The 15,064-nt window shown below is 39.5% G+C and overlaps 2 protein-coding genes across 3 annotated transcripts in view; both read left to right on the forward strand.

The window, feature by feature from the left end:
- Positions 1 to 1,480: 1,480 nt before the first annotated feature.
- LOC127238813 (zinc finger protein OZF-like) overlaps positions 1,481 to 15,064 on the forward strand; it is a 300,203-nt gene continuing 286,619 nt past the window's right edge. The window contains exon 1 of the mRNA XM_051207558.1: positions 1,481 to 1,524. The gene's annotated coding sequence lies outside the window, so the exon portion shown is untranslated. The remainder of the gene's footprint in view (positions 1,525 to 15,064) is intronic.
- LOC127238807 (zinc finger protein 345) lies at positions 3,102 to 14,164 on the forward strand. 2 transcript variants are annotated; one of them, XM_051207547.1, is made up of 4 exons: positions 3,102 to 3,255; positions 7,503 to 7,584; positions 10,283 to 10,409; positions 11,306 to 14,164. In XM_051207547.1, the coding sequence occupies exons 1-4, from the start codon at positions 3,116 to 3,118 to the stop codon at positions 13,189 to 13,191; spliced, it is 2,235 nt and encodes a 744-aa protein (XP_051063504.1). In that variant the 5' UTR covers positions 3,102 to 3,115; the 3' UTR covers positions 13,192 to 14,164. The 2 variants fall into 2 exon arrangements, with proteins under 2 accessions (XP_051063504.1, XP_051063505.1); XM_051207548.1 differs by having other exon boundaries at positions 3,156 to 3,255; positions 7,499 to 7,584.

Here is a 15,064-nt window from a genome sequence, read left to right on the forward strand (position 1 = left end):
AGAAGCTGGACCTTTCTGCTGTCCAATAGGCCTTCAAATTTCATCTTGGAGTGTCTTTTTTCTTCAACAGACTTCCACTACATCCTGGCAGCATTCTGTGGGTGGAACCTGGCAGTTAGAGGTCCTCTGCGAAGGGCCTGGTCACACTTGTGGCTCTAGGGGCTTACAATATTCTACATTGTCCTTATTTTCTTCTGTCATTTGCTTGTGTTTTTTCATCCATCAATCATTTTGCTCCTACTCCCTTTGAGTAAGTTCACACGCTTTTCCTGCTTAAACATGATGTTTTACTGCTTTGGCCTCCTTGAACATGATGTTTTACATGCTTTAGCCTCCTTGGACATGACTGGTTTTGACTTCTGTATACTAGTTATCATTTAACTTGCTCTCCTTAGTGGACACAGCTACAGCTTGTGATTTGAGTAAATGGAATTTTGTCTAAGTTTTTGAAGGGGCTCTAGTAAGCCTCAGCATGGCAAACATGGCTCAGGGAGGCCTTGCGGCTCCCCATTCCCTCCTCCTTGCTAAAAATCATTAAATTACGATTTTAAAGCTAACCACCAAGGTCTGTTCCCTTATTTGGCCACTTCCTCCTCCTCCAGGAGTTGACTACCAAGGTCTAGCAATTAAGCATTTAAGTCTAGCAATCAAATGCCCCCTTTGGCTAACCTAATTAATATTTCCAATTAAAACATACCACCACATCCCAGTCCATTCTAACACAGACCTCCCTCCACCTTTTTCCTCTTAAAAAAAAAAATCACACTTTCAAGTATGTTTGCTGCTGGTTTTCTGCCCAAGTCAGAAATCAGACACTTTCTCCACGACTTAATAAAGTATCTCTCTGTGAAGGTAGGTGTTTGGGTGTGGTTTGTGCCTAATTCGGGGTCAAGGAGGGCGCACCCTGCTGTGGGCGGGTCCCTTCAGTTTTAATGTTGTGTTTTGGGAATGGAACACAAACACATCAGAATTTAGGGTGTTTGTTGTCTTTTCGCTGTGCGTTTTTAGGCCAGAAGGTTGATATTCCAAGGTGAGAAGTTAGGTAACTGACCCAGTGTGGGATCAGATACCGGGGTGCAGCATCCTCCTGGATGCAGTTCTGGTCTAAGCTGGCAGCAAGCGTGTGTGGAGTCTGTGCAGAGCGGGTCCAGGGCAGCCTGACAGCTGCAGCTGTGTGGAAGGGACCGGTCTCAGTGGGGAGGGGACAATTGCCAGAAAACTAAGAAAGGGAAAGCGCCTGGCGTGGGCGGGTTTAGGAGAGCCACGGTGACCAGATCCGGGTTGTAGTGGGCGGAGCCAGAGATGAGCTCTAAGGATCCAGGCCAGAGTGACAGGGAAACCCACCATTCACCGTGGGAACACAGGGAGCCCCGTAGTCCAGAATCCGGGGCGGAGGACGCCGGCTCTTTCAGGAAGAGGTGAAAACTCCCGGTAGCTACAGGTTCCCGGTCCGGTGTCCTGGGAAAGTGACAGTCAGCCGCGCAGTGGCGGGAACCGCAGCCCGGCGGCCCTGGAACCTCCCAGGTGAGAGGAGCTGCGGGGCTGGGACCCAGGAGGGAGGGGACCGGGCTGTGCTCGCTGAGGCTGCTCAGAAGGACACGGCTTTCAAAATTCTCTTGTGGATATCGTTCCGATGTCCGTAAGTTTGAGATCTTATAAACTGGGACTTACTGTGATTTTTTTTTTTTTTAAATTATCTTATGGTTGCCAGAACATTTTCAGAAAATAACCTGATAGAGCGGTTTTTTTTTTTTTTTTTTTTTTTTTTTTTTTTTTAATCTCTGCAAACACGTTCTCTTTGCTATTATTGTGCAGTCACAAAGCTCCTGGAATTTAAATCCATCTTAACTCCCCTGTTTTACCTCTTTCCTATTTAGGAGAGTGGCCTTTCCTTTCTTTGCCCCTGGGATGAGGCACGCAGAGAGAGCATAGTAGGTAGTAATCACATGAGGACATGTGCTGGGTTGATTGAATCAGAAACTGCAATGTGACAGGACAAGACAGTGCAGAGGTTCCTCCATCTTGTATCCTTGCTGACGCCGTTTCCAGGGTTAACTAGAATCCGATTTCCTTGATCGAGAACCCAATGTAAACTACCCAACTCTCTTCATGGAACCAAAGGTCAGGATGCCCTGGCTGACCTATCTTTCTTAGCTTTTGTTAAAACTGCTTGTTTGAGGAGAACATCGTCCAGTTAACCTTTTATCCTAGTTGCCTGTGTGTGCGGGAACCTCCCCTTAGGCAGGCTAACATCTTATCTTAGCTTCTGGTAAAAACTGCTTGCTTCAACCTGCTTATGCTGCAAAAACTTCCCCTGCAACTGGACCGAGGGCTCTGTCCTTAAAAATCCCATGTTCTGGATACTTGGAGTCTCGCTTGGGTCGCCAAACACCTGGGTTTGGCCCCACTGGCTGGAATAAAGACTTTGAGATGATGATAAAGTGTTTGAGAGCTAATCTCTGGCGGGCTACGCATAGCATTGCTTCATCAAGTGTCCCAGCTTTGGTTGAGAACATCAACTTTTACTAAGCAAACTTTCACTCCCCGTTAATTTTCCATCTGAGACACATGTGTTGTAGGATGTCAATGCGGCATTCAGAAGCATGTGTTCATGTACTACGTTCTTGCTGTGACCTCTTAGGTCCAGACAAGTGCAGTATGCCTGCTGTGAGAGGATATCAGGCCAGGCCACACTATTTTTATAGTTAGAAAAACTCAATATAGATGGAGACAAAACGAGATAGCACCGTTTGAATACTCTGCCCATACACACTGGCCAAACTTGGTTTTTTTTTTTTTTTTTTCTTTTCAGGGTTGGTCGATATTGACTGTGGGTTTCAGTCTTGTGGTGGGACTGGGAATGCCTAGACCCTGCTCACATGGCTCTACATAGAGATCTGTTGAAGAACTGTAGCAGCCTGGATTCTGAGAGTGAGAATAGCCTTGTAGTCTCCCTTGCTCTTCAGAGAACTGCTCTGCATGTGTGTGAATGAGCCTTACAGAGTAAAGCGAATTCCTCAGAGAGAGAGAGAGAGAGAGGTTTTTGCTGATATTTTTCTCCCTCCTTGATGTTTATCTTTTTTTCACAGGCATTAGCATCTTTCGTTTTTGTTCCATGAAAAATTCCAGGTGCTTTCTGAAGAATCTCTTTCCCATGTGCAAGTCTGACGCTGGTCAGTCAGTCCTGCTCACCCGTGAAGCAGAGCATAGAGCTCCGGATGGAGAAGAAAGAGGAGACAGTAGCAAGGGACCCAGGTATGTTAGAGGGACTGAGGAAGAGGTAGGGAGGTGCCGAGTGTTTTGTGTTGTTTGGGTTAGTCGAACAAAGAAGGTCACTCCAAGATGAATTTTAGGTCCTTTTTGATGATGGCTTCACAAAAGTTGTTGGTTTTTTTTTTTTTTTTTTTTTTTTTTTTTTTTTTTTGAAAAATAAGTTCCTCATACCAAAGCCCTGATCTAAACTACATGTTTTCTGAAGAAAAAACATCACACCCCTGTAGCATGAAAACTAAAAGACCAAGAGACAGATATTGGGGTTCAAGCTTCAAGATGAAGATCAAAGAAGCAAAACAGCCAAGCCAGTAGATCTTAACCTTACCCAACTGAAATGGCAAATCCTGTGTCCATGAATCCTTATTTCCTTCTCAGCCTAGCCATATCACTCCTGTCTCCACCTCCCTAGCGCTGGGATTAAAGGCTTGTGCTGAAATCACCAGTGTGTAAGATGTTTCTCTTAGTACTGGATCACTTTTGTGGAGTCAGTGTGGCCTTGAACAGAGATCTGTCTAGGTCTTAATCCTGAGTCCTGGAATGGAAGGTGTGTGCCACCACTGCCTGGCTAGCTGGTATGGCTTCTGGGATTAAAGGTGTGCATCACCACTTCATGACTTCTATAGCTTGTGGCTGGCTTTGCTTTCTGAATCCTCAGGCAAGCTTTAATAAACCAAAAATAATATATCACCACACACCCCTGCCACTTCAGTCCTTATTGTGTACTGTTTGTTGTACCCAATAATTCAAGATAATCGGGTGAGTCTGGATAATCTTGTGACCAAAAGCATGCAAAGGTTGTAAAGCTGCTTCAGAAAGCAACTCTAAATCACAGAAAACAATCATTGCCTTCCACACTGATTTCTTCAAGGTCTAAGTACATTTAGAAAACAGCTATTCATTCTAATGTTTACCCTCCATAGAGTGACTCCGATAGAGTCCCACTACTGGGGGGGGGACTCAAGCGACAGTAGAAACAGGGTGAGGATGTGCAAACTGAGGTTTCAGAACTATCCAACACAACTGGATGATGCTGATTCTTAGTCCTCCCAAGAAACTGTCATTTCAATTTAAATGAGCATTGGAATCACTTAAAATATTAATGGTTGTTTCAAATTTTAATAAAACACCTAATAAAACTTGATTAAATGTAGCAAGTTCAGACCAATGAGCTATACAAGGGGTACAGCTTGTGTGTGTGTGTGTGTGTGTGTGTGTGTGTGTGTGTGTGTGTGTAGCATATGGAATTTGGATATAAAACATACGTTTCATGTCCTTTTGAAGAGCCATATGTAAAAGCATTAAAGTTAATCTCTACAGGCAATGAACCCATAGGGTATCTTTAAAAATATTAAAAGGGGATTTTTTGGATAGTGATTACAGAGCACAAGTAACATGCTAATGCAGCCTGCGGCTGATTATCAGTGGGGAACAAATCAACTTACATTTTATTTAATGGCACAATGATTTCTGTGGGCTGTTTGCCAGGAAATTCTTTAAGATGTGTCCTTCCCACCATTATTAAGTGTATAATTTCTTGTAAATAAGGAGTTACAGATTTTTGTACATAATTGTGACATGAATACATTTCTATAATACCCTTACCGTGTTGACGTATACTTCCAGCAGGAGCTGAAGGAAGGATAAGTAACTGATAAGGAGGTGAGAGATTAATTCTGAGTTACTGCTTCAACAGCAGCTTTATTTAATAAGCTAATTATCCACTCTGCTTCAGGTGTTACATTTCTTATAGAATTTAGCCAGAAGTCTCCAGCAAGCAACTTAAAGAGGAGAGCTAAATCCTCAGTAGTGGTAGGCAGATAAGAGTGTAGCCAATTGACCTGTCCCAAAGTTTAAATTTTGCTCTTTAGTTTATTTACCATGAAATTTAAGCATGCATTTAAGTGTTGATTTGATGAGCAAGAGAAGAGAAGGTCATCCATGTAATTAATCACCAATGCCTCAGGGAATTTAAGCAGCTTAATGTCCTAGTTGCAATTGTTCCTGTATTAGAGGTTGGGTCTGATTTAATTTCTCCCAATGAAGGGACCCTTCATAAATCTATATTGAGTTTTTTTTCCAAAGTGAGGAAAAATCAAACAAAAAACTTAAGTTCTGGGGCAACCAGACTAACACTTGTGTCCCTGCTTATCAGGAATGCCTCAGATGTCTGTGCTCTAAGCTAAGCCAGACCCCAGCCGGGAAGAGGTTTTGGGGCTGGAGGACTTTGAGTTCCAGTCCACTTGTGTGGCCCTGAAACACACACATGGCTCATGTGGAGGCTGAGTGGCTGTGGCATTCATTTGGCCAGGTGTAAGGAGTAAGGTTTTTCCTCCCGCTGCTGGTCTTGTCCCGCCGTGCGCCAGCCCCAATTAACACACCGAGACTCTGTATTTGATATAATGCTGTTAGCCAGGTACTAGTTTCTTATTGGCTAGCTCTGTCTTAATTATTAACCCATTTCTATGTATTTCCATGTGGTCTTACCACGAGAGGCGGCTGGAGGTTCTGCCTTCTCCAGACTGTCCATCTTGACCCCTCCTTACTACTTCCTCTCTCCTCCTTGTCTCCTAGTCCCACCTATATTGCTTTCCTATTGGCCAACAGTGCTTTATTCATTAAACCATTATGAGAAACATATATACATAATGACATCTCCCATCAGCCAGGCGTGCCAAAATGTGTCCAGCAGAAAAGTTTTTCTCTCTCTCATTTATTTAATAATTGACAGGGATCTCTCTCTCCCCTTTGCAGGGTCTCTCTTTACATTAGTTCCTGTGTAATAAAGTCGCAGAGCTATAGCTTTGAATATTTTGTTTTTCTGGATCTTGACAAACATTTCAGTAACTGTATAGAATGCTTTGTTGCAGAGGAGTGAGAAGAACCCGTGTTAATTCCAATATCTCACTTATGGTTGTGAACCCTTGGGCAAGAGGCCGAGTTTCCCAAACCCAGAGTTTCTATTTAAAGTAAACACGTTTCATCTTCTCAGAGGACTGGACTCCTCTCATTGATATTTGTGATTGTGATTTTCCTGTGACCATGTGACTGTATTCATATGTATTTTGTGTGAAATGTCAGTATTTTGTTGATGGGAATTGCATCAATTCTGCTGGTTGCTGTTAGTAATATAATCATTTACACTACGTCATTTGTCATTCAGAGTGTGTGGCAGTCCATTTGCTTGTGTTCAGACTTATTCCTGGACCTTTCCGAAGCAACCTGAATAAGCTGGATTTCTAATTTAATTCTCAAATGGTCATTATAGATTTGTAGAGGAACTGATTATTTTATGTGTTAGTTTTGTATTTTTCAGTAATAGCCGAAATTTGTCAAGTCTAAGAGCTTCCCATGGCATCTGTGGGGGAGTTTTGTGTGTGACTTGTCATCATTAAAGAGGAGGTTGTTGCCTTTACTTCCTACCTGTACCTCCCTTTATCTTTTGGCTTATTTAGATTTCTCTATGCCACTGTTGTGACCCTGGAGTAAATGAGACTGGAGCTTGCATGCATCTTTCTTCTGTTTACAGCTTTCCTGTTTATGCTGTTCATGTTTTTCTCTGCATAGTACTATTGGCCTATGGGGGACACATGTGCCCTTTACTGTGTTTAGTCATGTTCCTTTTCTCCCTAGTTCCTTATAAATTCTCATTGAACATTGAATGCCATCGACATGTTAATTTCTACTGAGATTTTCATATCACGGGGCTTTTATTCCTTATGAGTTTTAAAAAATTTCTGGTTGGTGTAATCACTGGTAGTGTTTTCATCCCTCCACTCAGAAATGGTGTTTGCATGAGTTGGGCATGGTATGTTGTGTTCCTCCCAGCTCTTCCTTTCTGCGTCTACTCTTTATGTAAAATGTCTTTATTTCCTGTTTTCTCATGGATCACTTCTGTGTGATTTTTCTACTTATAGTTTTCCTCCAATTATGATTTTTAGTTCTGTTTGAGTGGCTAACATGTCTAATTTGTAACTTCCTTCAAATGCAATTCCTTCTTCATGAATTTAAAAAGCCTATATTTCTGGGTGCAATGATAATGTTCACAGTTACATTCTTTCCTCCCGGAAAATATATTTTCCCATGCTCTAATGTCTATAGAAATGTTGACAATACCTCTGGTATCATTTTTCATTTGGGGGTTTTGTTATATGGGTTAGCATTGTTTATAATAAGGTCGTACTAATTTTAGCTTTTTATTGTCGATATCTTTATCTGAAATGTCTAGGAAGAGTTACAGTCTTTGCTCCTAAGACAGAAACTCAGAGAAAAGCAACAGTGACAATGGCTGCTTCTCCAATAAATGCTATCCAGGTAGGCATCATGTCCATATTTCTTTGAAAAAAAAAACTTTTTTTTTAAATCGAAACCATGCAAGCCTTTAATTCCTTGCCCAAAGTGTATATTCCCTATTATTTTCTTCTTCTTTTTTCCTCTGATAATTAAGATTAAACCTTTAAATTTGTCACCTATGTTGCTCAGTCTTGTCCCATTGTATCCTCCCTTGATTATTACAGGGAGGACATATATTTTCCATGCACTTAAGACCTGCAATTCAGAAAGATTCCATTGTGAATGATGATCAAAGAAATATATGGATGCCCATTTCCTATAGATGCTGGACTTGGGTCTTTTAGTGAGGAGTAAAGGTGTCATGGGCCACATAGGTTCCATTTCAGGAATGATAATGTTTCCAGAACCTTGTTATGAAAGTATCCCTAGAAATACATGGGTCTTTTGGGCTACATCACTGAGCTCTTTATGGAAAAGTAGAACTGGAAGAGACTCAGAGGCTTAACTCTTACTAGTAAGTATTTCAGCATCCTAGAGTGCAGAGCTGATGGATGGAATTTGTGCCTTGCTCTTGCTATAAAACTGACTTTCCTGAGAGGAGATGCAGATTGCAGTATAATGGCTTTTTCTCATAACTATTTGCTGTTATACACAAGTGATGGATGGGTGTGCTGACACATGAAATCTAGTTGTCTCAGGAGAGATGCTGCTCATGTCTTTCTCCTGATAACAAAATCATGCTCAGTGCGAAATTCTCAACAGACACATCAGAGTTTTCTTTGCCTTTTGCTTTAGTTTCCAGACAAGGCGTAAGCAGTCCTGTCCCCACCTCTTTTTCTATTATCTAGAATTTTCTAGAGGTATGGACTTGGTGCTGTACACAAGCCATTGATTTTCAAGCATAAACAAATGTCTTTCTTAATGACTCTGCTCTCTTCTTTGGGCAGAGAAAGGCTCCCCTCCCCCACATGTTTCCTTTCCCTGAAGCTATGCATCACATAGGCAGAGATTCTGTAGAGAGGTGGCAGTGGACAGGTTTCCATTTCTTACATTAAACAAAAAGTGAGTTATAAAACATGTTCATTTCCATGTTTTTATGGGTACTGCTTGGACCCATTGATGCATATGGAGCCCTGAGGTTGGCACCAAACCCTTGGCATGGGATTAAAGCACTGTAGTAAGCTCCCATGTGTATTGTGTATTGAGAATTAAACTGTATGTTTCTGTAGGGAAAACAAGTGCCCTTTACCTCTGAGCCATCTTTCCATCTGTTGGGTTTACCTTTTTAGTGCACATTCATGATGGAGCTAGGGTATATCCTTGTGTCTTCTATTATTTTTGTAAATATGAAGGAAGAATTATAAATGATACTTATCTATGAAATGTAAAATCATGTTAGACTATTGAGTTCAAATACAAAAGAAAAGCATAGAGTTGAAGCCTGGCAGGTGTGGTGCATGTCTTTAATCCTAGCACTTGGGAGGCAGAGGCAGGTGGATCTAGGTGAGTCTGAGGCCAGCCTGGTTTACAGAGCAAGTTCCAAGACAACTAGTGCTACATAGAGAAACCAAGAAAAAAAGAGTTGAATTTATGAGATTCAAATTTTCAATTGAGACATTGTCATGAACAAAAATATATTCAAAGTTAATGAAGAGTTAGCATCATTCTCACACAACTTAATACAATCTTGTTGATCATAGAAAGTTTTTCTACTTTATATAGGACATGTATTTATACATATTTTTCTAACAATTGTCTAGTGAACTCTATAGGGAATTTCTGAAATTTTAATTCATTTGGGTTGGTTTTGTTGACATTTAGAAAAATGTAGAAATGTTAATGCTGATTTTTCTACTTGATGCTTGTGAAAAATATTCTCACTACAATAGCTTCACAAAGTAAATGAGTCTATATTTTGTTTGGAATGTTGGATGTCTCCACTGATACTACTTACTGACTAAAGCAAACACTAACTTTTAATTCATCGATGAATTATACATTCCCTATACTACTTCTTTGCTTTAGAAAGGGTGCAGCATTGCATCTGGACCTCAGGATTTCCACTGGGTATGTTAGAATAGAGTCAGGTGAGGCCCATCTGTGGACAGGACTGATACAGTGTCCATATTTAAGCAAGGTTGACAGTTGTATAATTGGAAGCACAGTTTTGCTCATATCTTTTCCATCTATGAAGCAGCAATGTGATCTTGTTTAATTTCAACATAGCCTTCATAAAGATACATCCTGATCCTAGACCTCAAATGCATATCTTACATTCCCTCAGAGTTTGCTGATTGTGGGTCTGTTATACCATCCTGTTTTCACAGAGATAGAAAATACAATATTGATTATGAAATTTCTAGAATGTATCTTTTATTAACTTTCACTTTTATGTGTGTGTATATGTTGTATTTGTCTGAATGTTTACATGAATAGTATTTGTACTTCTGTCCTATAGAGTTCACAAAACAGCATTGATTGACCTGGAGTTATACTCTATTGTGAGGTTGCTGGGAACCAAACGTGGGTCCTCTGGAAGAGCCACCAGTGATATTAACTTCTCAACTATCTCTGAAACATTGTTAGAAAACTTTTGCCTTTGAGTAATGCTATGTCCCATCTATATCATGAAAGTGTCTCTAATTCCTTAGATCTCTTTTACCCACGAAAGTATTTTTTTTCCCCCAAGAAATAGTAATTGGGTAATTTTCCATTGCAGGGTCTGTTGACATTCAGGAATGTGGCTGTGAACTTTTCCCAAGAGGAGTGGGAATGTCTAGACTCATCTCAAAGGGCTCTGTACATGGATGTAATGTGGGAGAATTACAGCAATCTAGTTTTTGTAGGTAAGAATGCTTTTCTTGAACAATTCCTGACTCTTCTTTTGTATGTATCTATTTTGAAGGTTGGGAACTCTCTGATCTGGCCAGAGACTGCCAGAAATAATGGAAATTCTTATAATAATAACCATAACTTTACATTTTCAGTGTTCTCTGCAAGAGCAATGGATGCTATATACTGTTCAATCTGTCCAACCCTCTTAACTGGTTTTTAGTCCTTATTTGAGAGTTCAAAGGAATTGAATATTCAAAGCAAGGAAATTCATTGTAGTACACTTAGTTGTTGAATATTTTTATTTTTACGTTGGGTTAAGCTATTCACCTATTTCTGATTTCAAAAAAGTGAGGCGATTTTAAATTAGAGAAAGAGCTGTTGGTGGTGTGCATAATGTTTAATTTTTTTTTTTTTTTGAGATATAGTCATTAGTCCTGGCATAGCATGATTTTAATTTTGTCAGTAGGGAGGCTGAATCAAGTGGATCTCGTGAGTTCCATGCCAACTTGTGTTATATAGTGAGTTTCCAGCCAACGAAGGCTACACAGTGTGATGCAGAAAATATAAACAAGGAAAAGGAGAAGCATTCTCCAAATGATTATTAAGAGAGCTCCTTTCTCAAAGTACATTATTGCTCTATCACCTATTTGTTCAAATCTCTTCAAAGTATGAGGATTGGATAAGAATGAAAAGACTATTATTGGTCCTTGTGGGTTGATGGAGATCAGAATGGAGGTTCTTCTGAGCATCCATTTAATGACAATGAAACACAAAAGGCCTCTGGTGAAAGTTCTATTCCTATGATTTGCTAATTTATTTGTCTTAGAGAACTTCAGGATGCAACAGTTATTGAATCTGTTTAATAAAGCATCAATCCTTATTATCCCTAATTGTGTTAATTTTCCAGAGAACCATTGTATTTGTGGTAAATATAAGAATGTCTTGAATCGAAGCTCAAAGCATATTGTCCATGAGGATGTGAATACCCAAGAGAAGTCTCACAAATGTTATGAGCTGGGCAAAACGATTCATGAATCCTTCCAGTGTATACCCTATACCACAAATGGTACTATAGAAAACTGCAAGAACTACAGAAGTGATTACCATAGGGATACTTCTACTGAGTCATCAAACCTAAAGAGACATGAAAGTAGGAACACTGCAGAAGAACACTATAAATATAAAGATTATGGAAAGTGTTTATATATATGTTCCACCATTAGCCAGTCTCAACGAATTCATACTGGAAAGGGTGAAAACAAAAATTCAGATTATGATGAACTTTTTGACTCTAAACATGAACTTACAATGAAACTAATCCATAATGGAAAGAAACCACACCAATGCAGAAAATGTGGAAAATGCTTCAGGACCTATTTGAGTCTCAGTAAACATCAGAGAACGCATCCTGGAGAAAAACCCTATAAGTTCATAGAATGTGATAAGTCTTCTTTGCATTTGTCACACCATAAAGTACACAACACCCATTATAGAGGAAAACCCTACAAATGTACAGAATGTGGCAAGTGCTTTTATCATTCATCAGGCTTTAAAAGATGTTGTAGAATCCACACTGGAGAGGAGACTTACAAATGTAAAAATTGTAGAAAATCCTTTATCTGTTGCTCAGTTCTTAGAAAACATCAGAAAATTCATGGAAGAGAGAGGCCTTATAAATGTAAACAATGTAGTAAGTCATTCTATACATTGTCACACCTTGAATACCATTATAGACGGCACAGTGGAGAGAAACTTTACAAATGTAATGAGTGTGGCAAATCCCTTTCTACCTCCTCAAGTCTTAAAAAACATCAGAGAATTCATACAGGAGAGAAAATTTACAAATGTAGTGAATGTGGGAAATCCTTCACCTTTCGCACATCTCTTAGACTGCATCAAAGAATTCATACTGGAGAGAAACCTTACAAATGCAATGAATGTGGCAAATGCTTTATCCAGAAAGTCAACCTTAGAACACATCAGACAATTCATTCAGGAGAGAAACCTTACAAATGTAGTGAATGTGGGAAATCCTTTACTGTTGGCTCTGGTCTTAGAAGACACCAGACAGTTCATACTGGAGAGAAACCTTATAAATGTAGTGAATGTGGGAAATCCTTTACCATTGTCTCAGACCTTAGAAACCACCAGAAAATTCATACTGGAGAGAAACCTCACAAATGCAGTGAATGTGATAAGTGCTTCATCTGGAAAGCTGATCTTAGAACCCATCAGAAAGTCCATACAGGAGAGAAACCTTACAAATGCAATGAATGTGGAAAATCATTTACCACTGGCTCAGGTCTTAGGAGACATGAGAGAATTCATACAGGAGAGAAACCTTACAAATGCAGTGAATGTGACAAATATTTTGTTCAGAAAACCAACCTTAGAAGACATCAGAGAATCCACACAGGAGAGAAACCTTATAACTGTAGTGAATGTGGGAAATCTTTTAATACGGACTCATATCTTAGAATACATCAGAAAATTCATACTGGAGAGAGACCATACAAATGTAGTGAATGTGACAAATACTTTATCCAGAAAGCCAAGCTTAGAATACATCAGAAAATTCACACAGGAGAGAAACCTTATAACTGTAGTGAATGTGACAAATGCTTTATCCAGAAAGGCAATCTGATAAGTCATCAGAGAATACATACAGGAGAGAAACCTTACAAATGTAGTGGATGTGAAAAATCCTTTACCATTGGCTCAGTTCTTAGAAAACATGAGAAAATTCATACCGGAAGAAACACACTAATCCTTTATTCAGGAAGCCAGGTTTAAAACTCATTAATGAATTAATACAGGAGAGAACCTTACAAATATAGTGTATATAGCAAAGTCTTTACCACTCTCAGGTCTAAGAAATGAGTAAATTCAAATGGGAGACTAAAGTTTCCAAATTAAATAATGTGGCCTATGCTTTATACAATCTCTGTCCTTGTGGACTAAGGCAGACTCCACACTAGAGAATGATTATGAGCATGAGAATCTTGTGAAAGCCTTTATGTGATGTTCCAGTCTTAGGAAAAAAAAAAAAAAATTAAGACTTTACACTGAGGAAAAATTCAGGAAGTGTGACATTGTAGGAAAATTTTATTCAAGTATTTTTACTTTTTCACCCTCAAATACTTCATAATGAAGACAAAATGAAGAAGCCTGAAGAATGTGTGTTGTGTAGCAGTTTTGTGGAGCCTGAAGCATTCCATCCTTCAGGGAAACTGATTAAGATAGGAAATAAATCATTCAAAATAGCTTCAAGAATTTCCCGAAACTGACAGGATTCACTATGCTTAATACCACTGAAAAAAACTTATCAGTCTTGATGCTTAGAAGAGGCTTTGATGAATTGAGCCAGTAAAGTATGATGCCCTTCACCACATAGATATGCTGACAGGTGTGTATGCTGTGGATGTCCACTGTTCAAATGTTGTATTTCATGCTCTCTTGGAATTTCATGATGGCAACTTTTGCTCTTGTAAGCAACTCCAGTCCCTATTTATGTAAGTAACCACAATAAAGCTCATTGGTTCAATAAGATGGATTTCAGTGGCAAGTATACAAATAAAGCCTGCCTGGGGGTCAGAGAATGGAGCTTGCCACTAGCTAACCATAGAGGTCTGAAGGTCTGTACAGACAGACAGGAAGTGAGGTAGCTGGGCAGAAACAGGATATAAGTAGGGAGAAATAGGATGCTAAGGAGGTAAGGTGTGCTGTGGTTTGCTCCTTCTCTCTGATCTCTTAGCATTTCCCTCTATATCTGATTCTGGCTTTTTATTATCTAGACTAATTAAGAACTCCATTTACAGGCACGTATACTTGGTTCTGTTGCCAGTTCCCATTTTGCCTGAGTGGGTATATAAGAATGTTGTGTCTCCTCAGGAACAGTTCTCATGCAACATGTGCTGAACCCATTAGCTGTTCTTCTAAACTTGTACACCAGAAAAATCAATGTTAAGGATTAAGCATTTGATTCAACTAATGAAGGGAAGAGTGATTGTACTAACTGCTTCAGGCTTACTTCTAATAGTAGTACATGGTCCCATGGAAAGGGCTCCACACAGACAGAATGTAGAGGCTTAGTGAGCCTAAGAAAGAAGTCTACTCTCTTCCTCACATTCATGGAAGAGAGTGAGAGGTCTGCATTGGGACAAATTAAAATATGGGTGTAAGTCTGTGTTAAATATAGACACCCTCCAAACTGGGCTTTGTCTGTGCATGGCTCTGGAATCATGCTTAGACTCCACAATTCAATGACCCTTAGGACACTGATGCCCATGGATAAAAACTGAATGCCATTGTGCTATCCTCATGTCCTGCTGTACCTTAGAAATTCCAATCTACAATCCTCAACAAATGAATCAAATTCCTTTTGTAAATGCTTTACACAGTGCTAATATGTAGACATCAGAAAATTCAGCATGAAATAAAACTAAAGAGAATGATTTAGTAAAGACATATTCAGCTTAATATTGTGTGAGTCCATCCATACAGTTATCAAGAGACTATGAAGTTTTAAAGAGATGACCTATGAGCAAGAAAAGGTGCCCATGCTCATTACAGCTAAGAAATCTCCATTTTGAAGTTCTGAAAAAGGATGGTGAGGTGTTTAGTCCAATTTCAAAGTACTATATTAGAATATTGATACTAAAAATAG

This window comes from Phodopus roborovskii, unplaced genomic scaffold (genome assembly GCF_943737965.1).
Source record: "Phodopus roborovskii unplaced genomic scaffold, PHOROB, whole genome shotgun sequence".
Classification (NCBI taxonomy): Eukaryota; Metazoa; Chordata; class Mammalia; order Rodentia; family Cricetidae; genus Phodopus; species Phodopus roborovskii.

Bases quoted from the DNA above. Each gene is read 5' to 3' on its own strand.
- LOC127238807 (XM_051207547.1), top strand. From the start codon at position 3,116: ATGAAAAATTCCAGGTGCTTTCTGAAGAATCTCTTTCCCATGTGCAAG. The intron at 3,256-7,502 runs GTATGTTAGAGG...ATGTCTAGGAAG, and splicing joins GACAGTAGCAAGGGACCCAG to AGTTACAGTCTTTGCTCCTA. The intron at 10,410-11,305 runs GTAAGAATGCTT...TTAATTTTCCAG, and splicing joins CAGCAATCTAGTTTTTGTAG to AGAACCATTGTATTTGTGGT.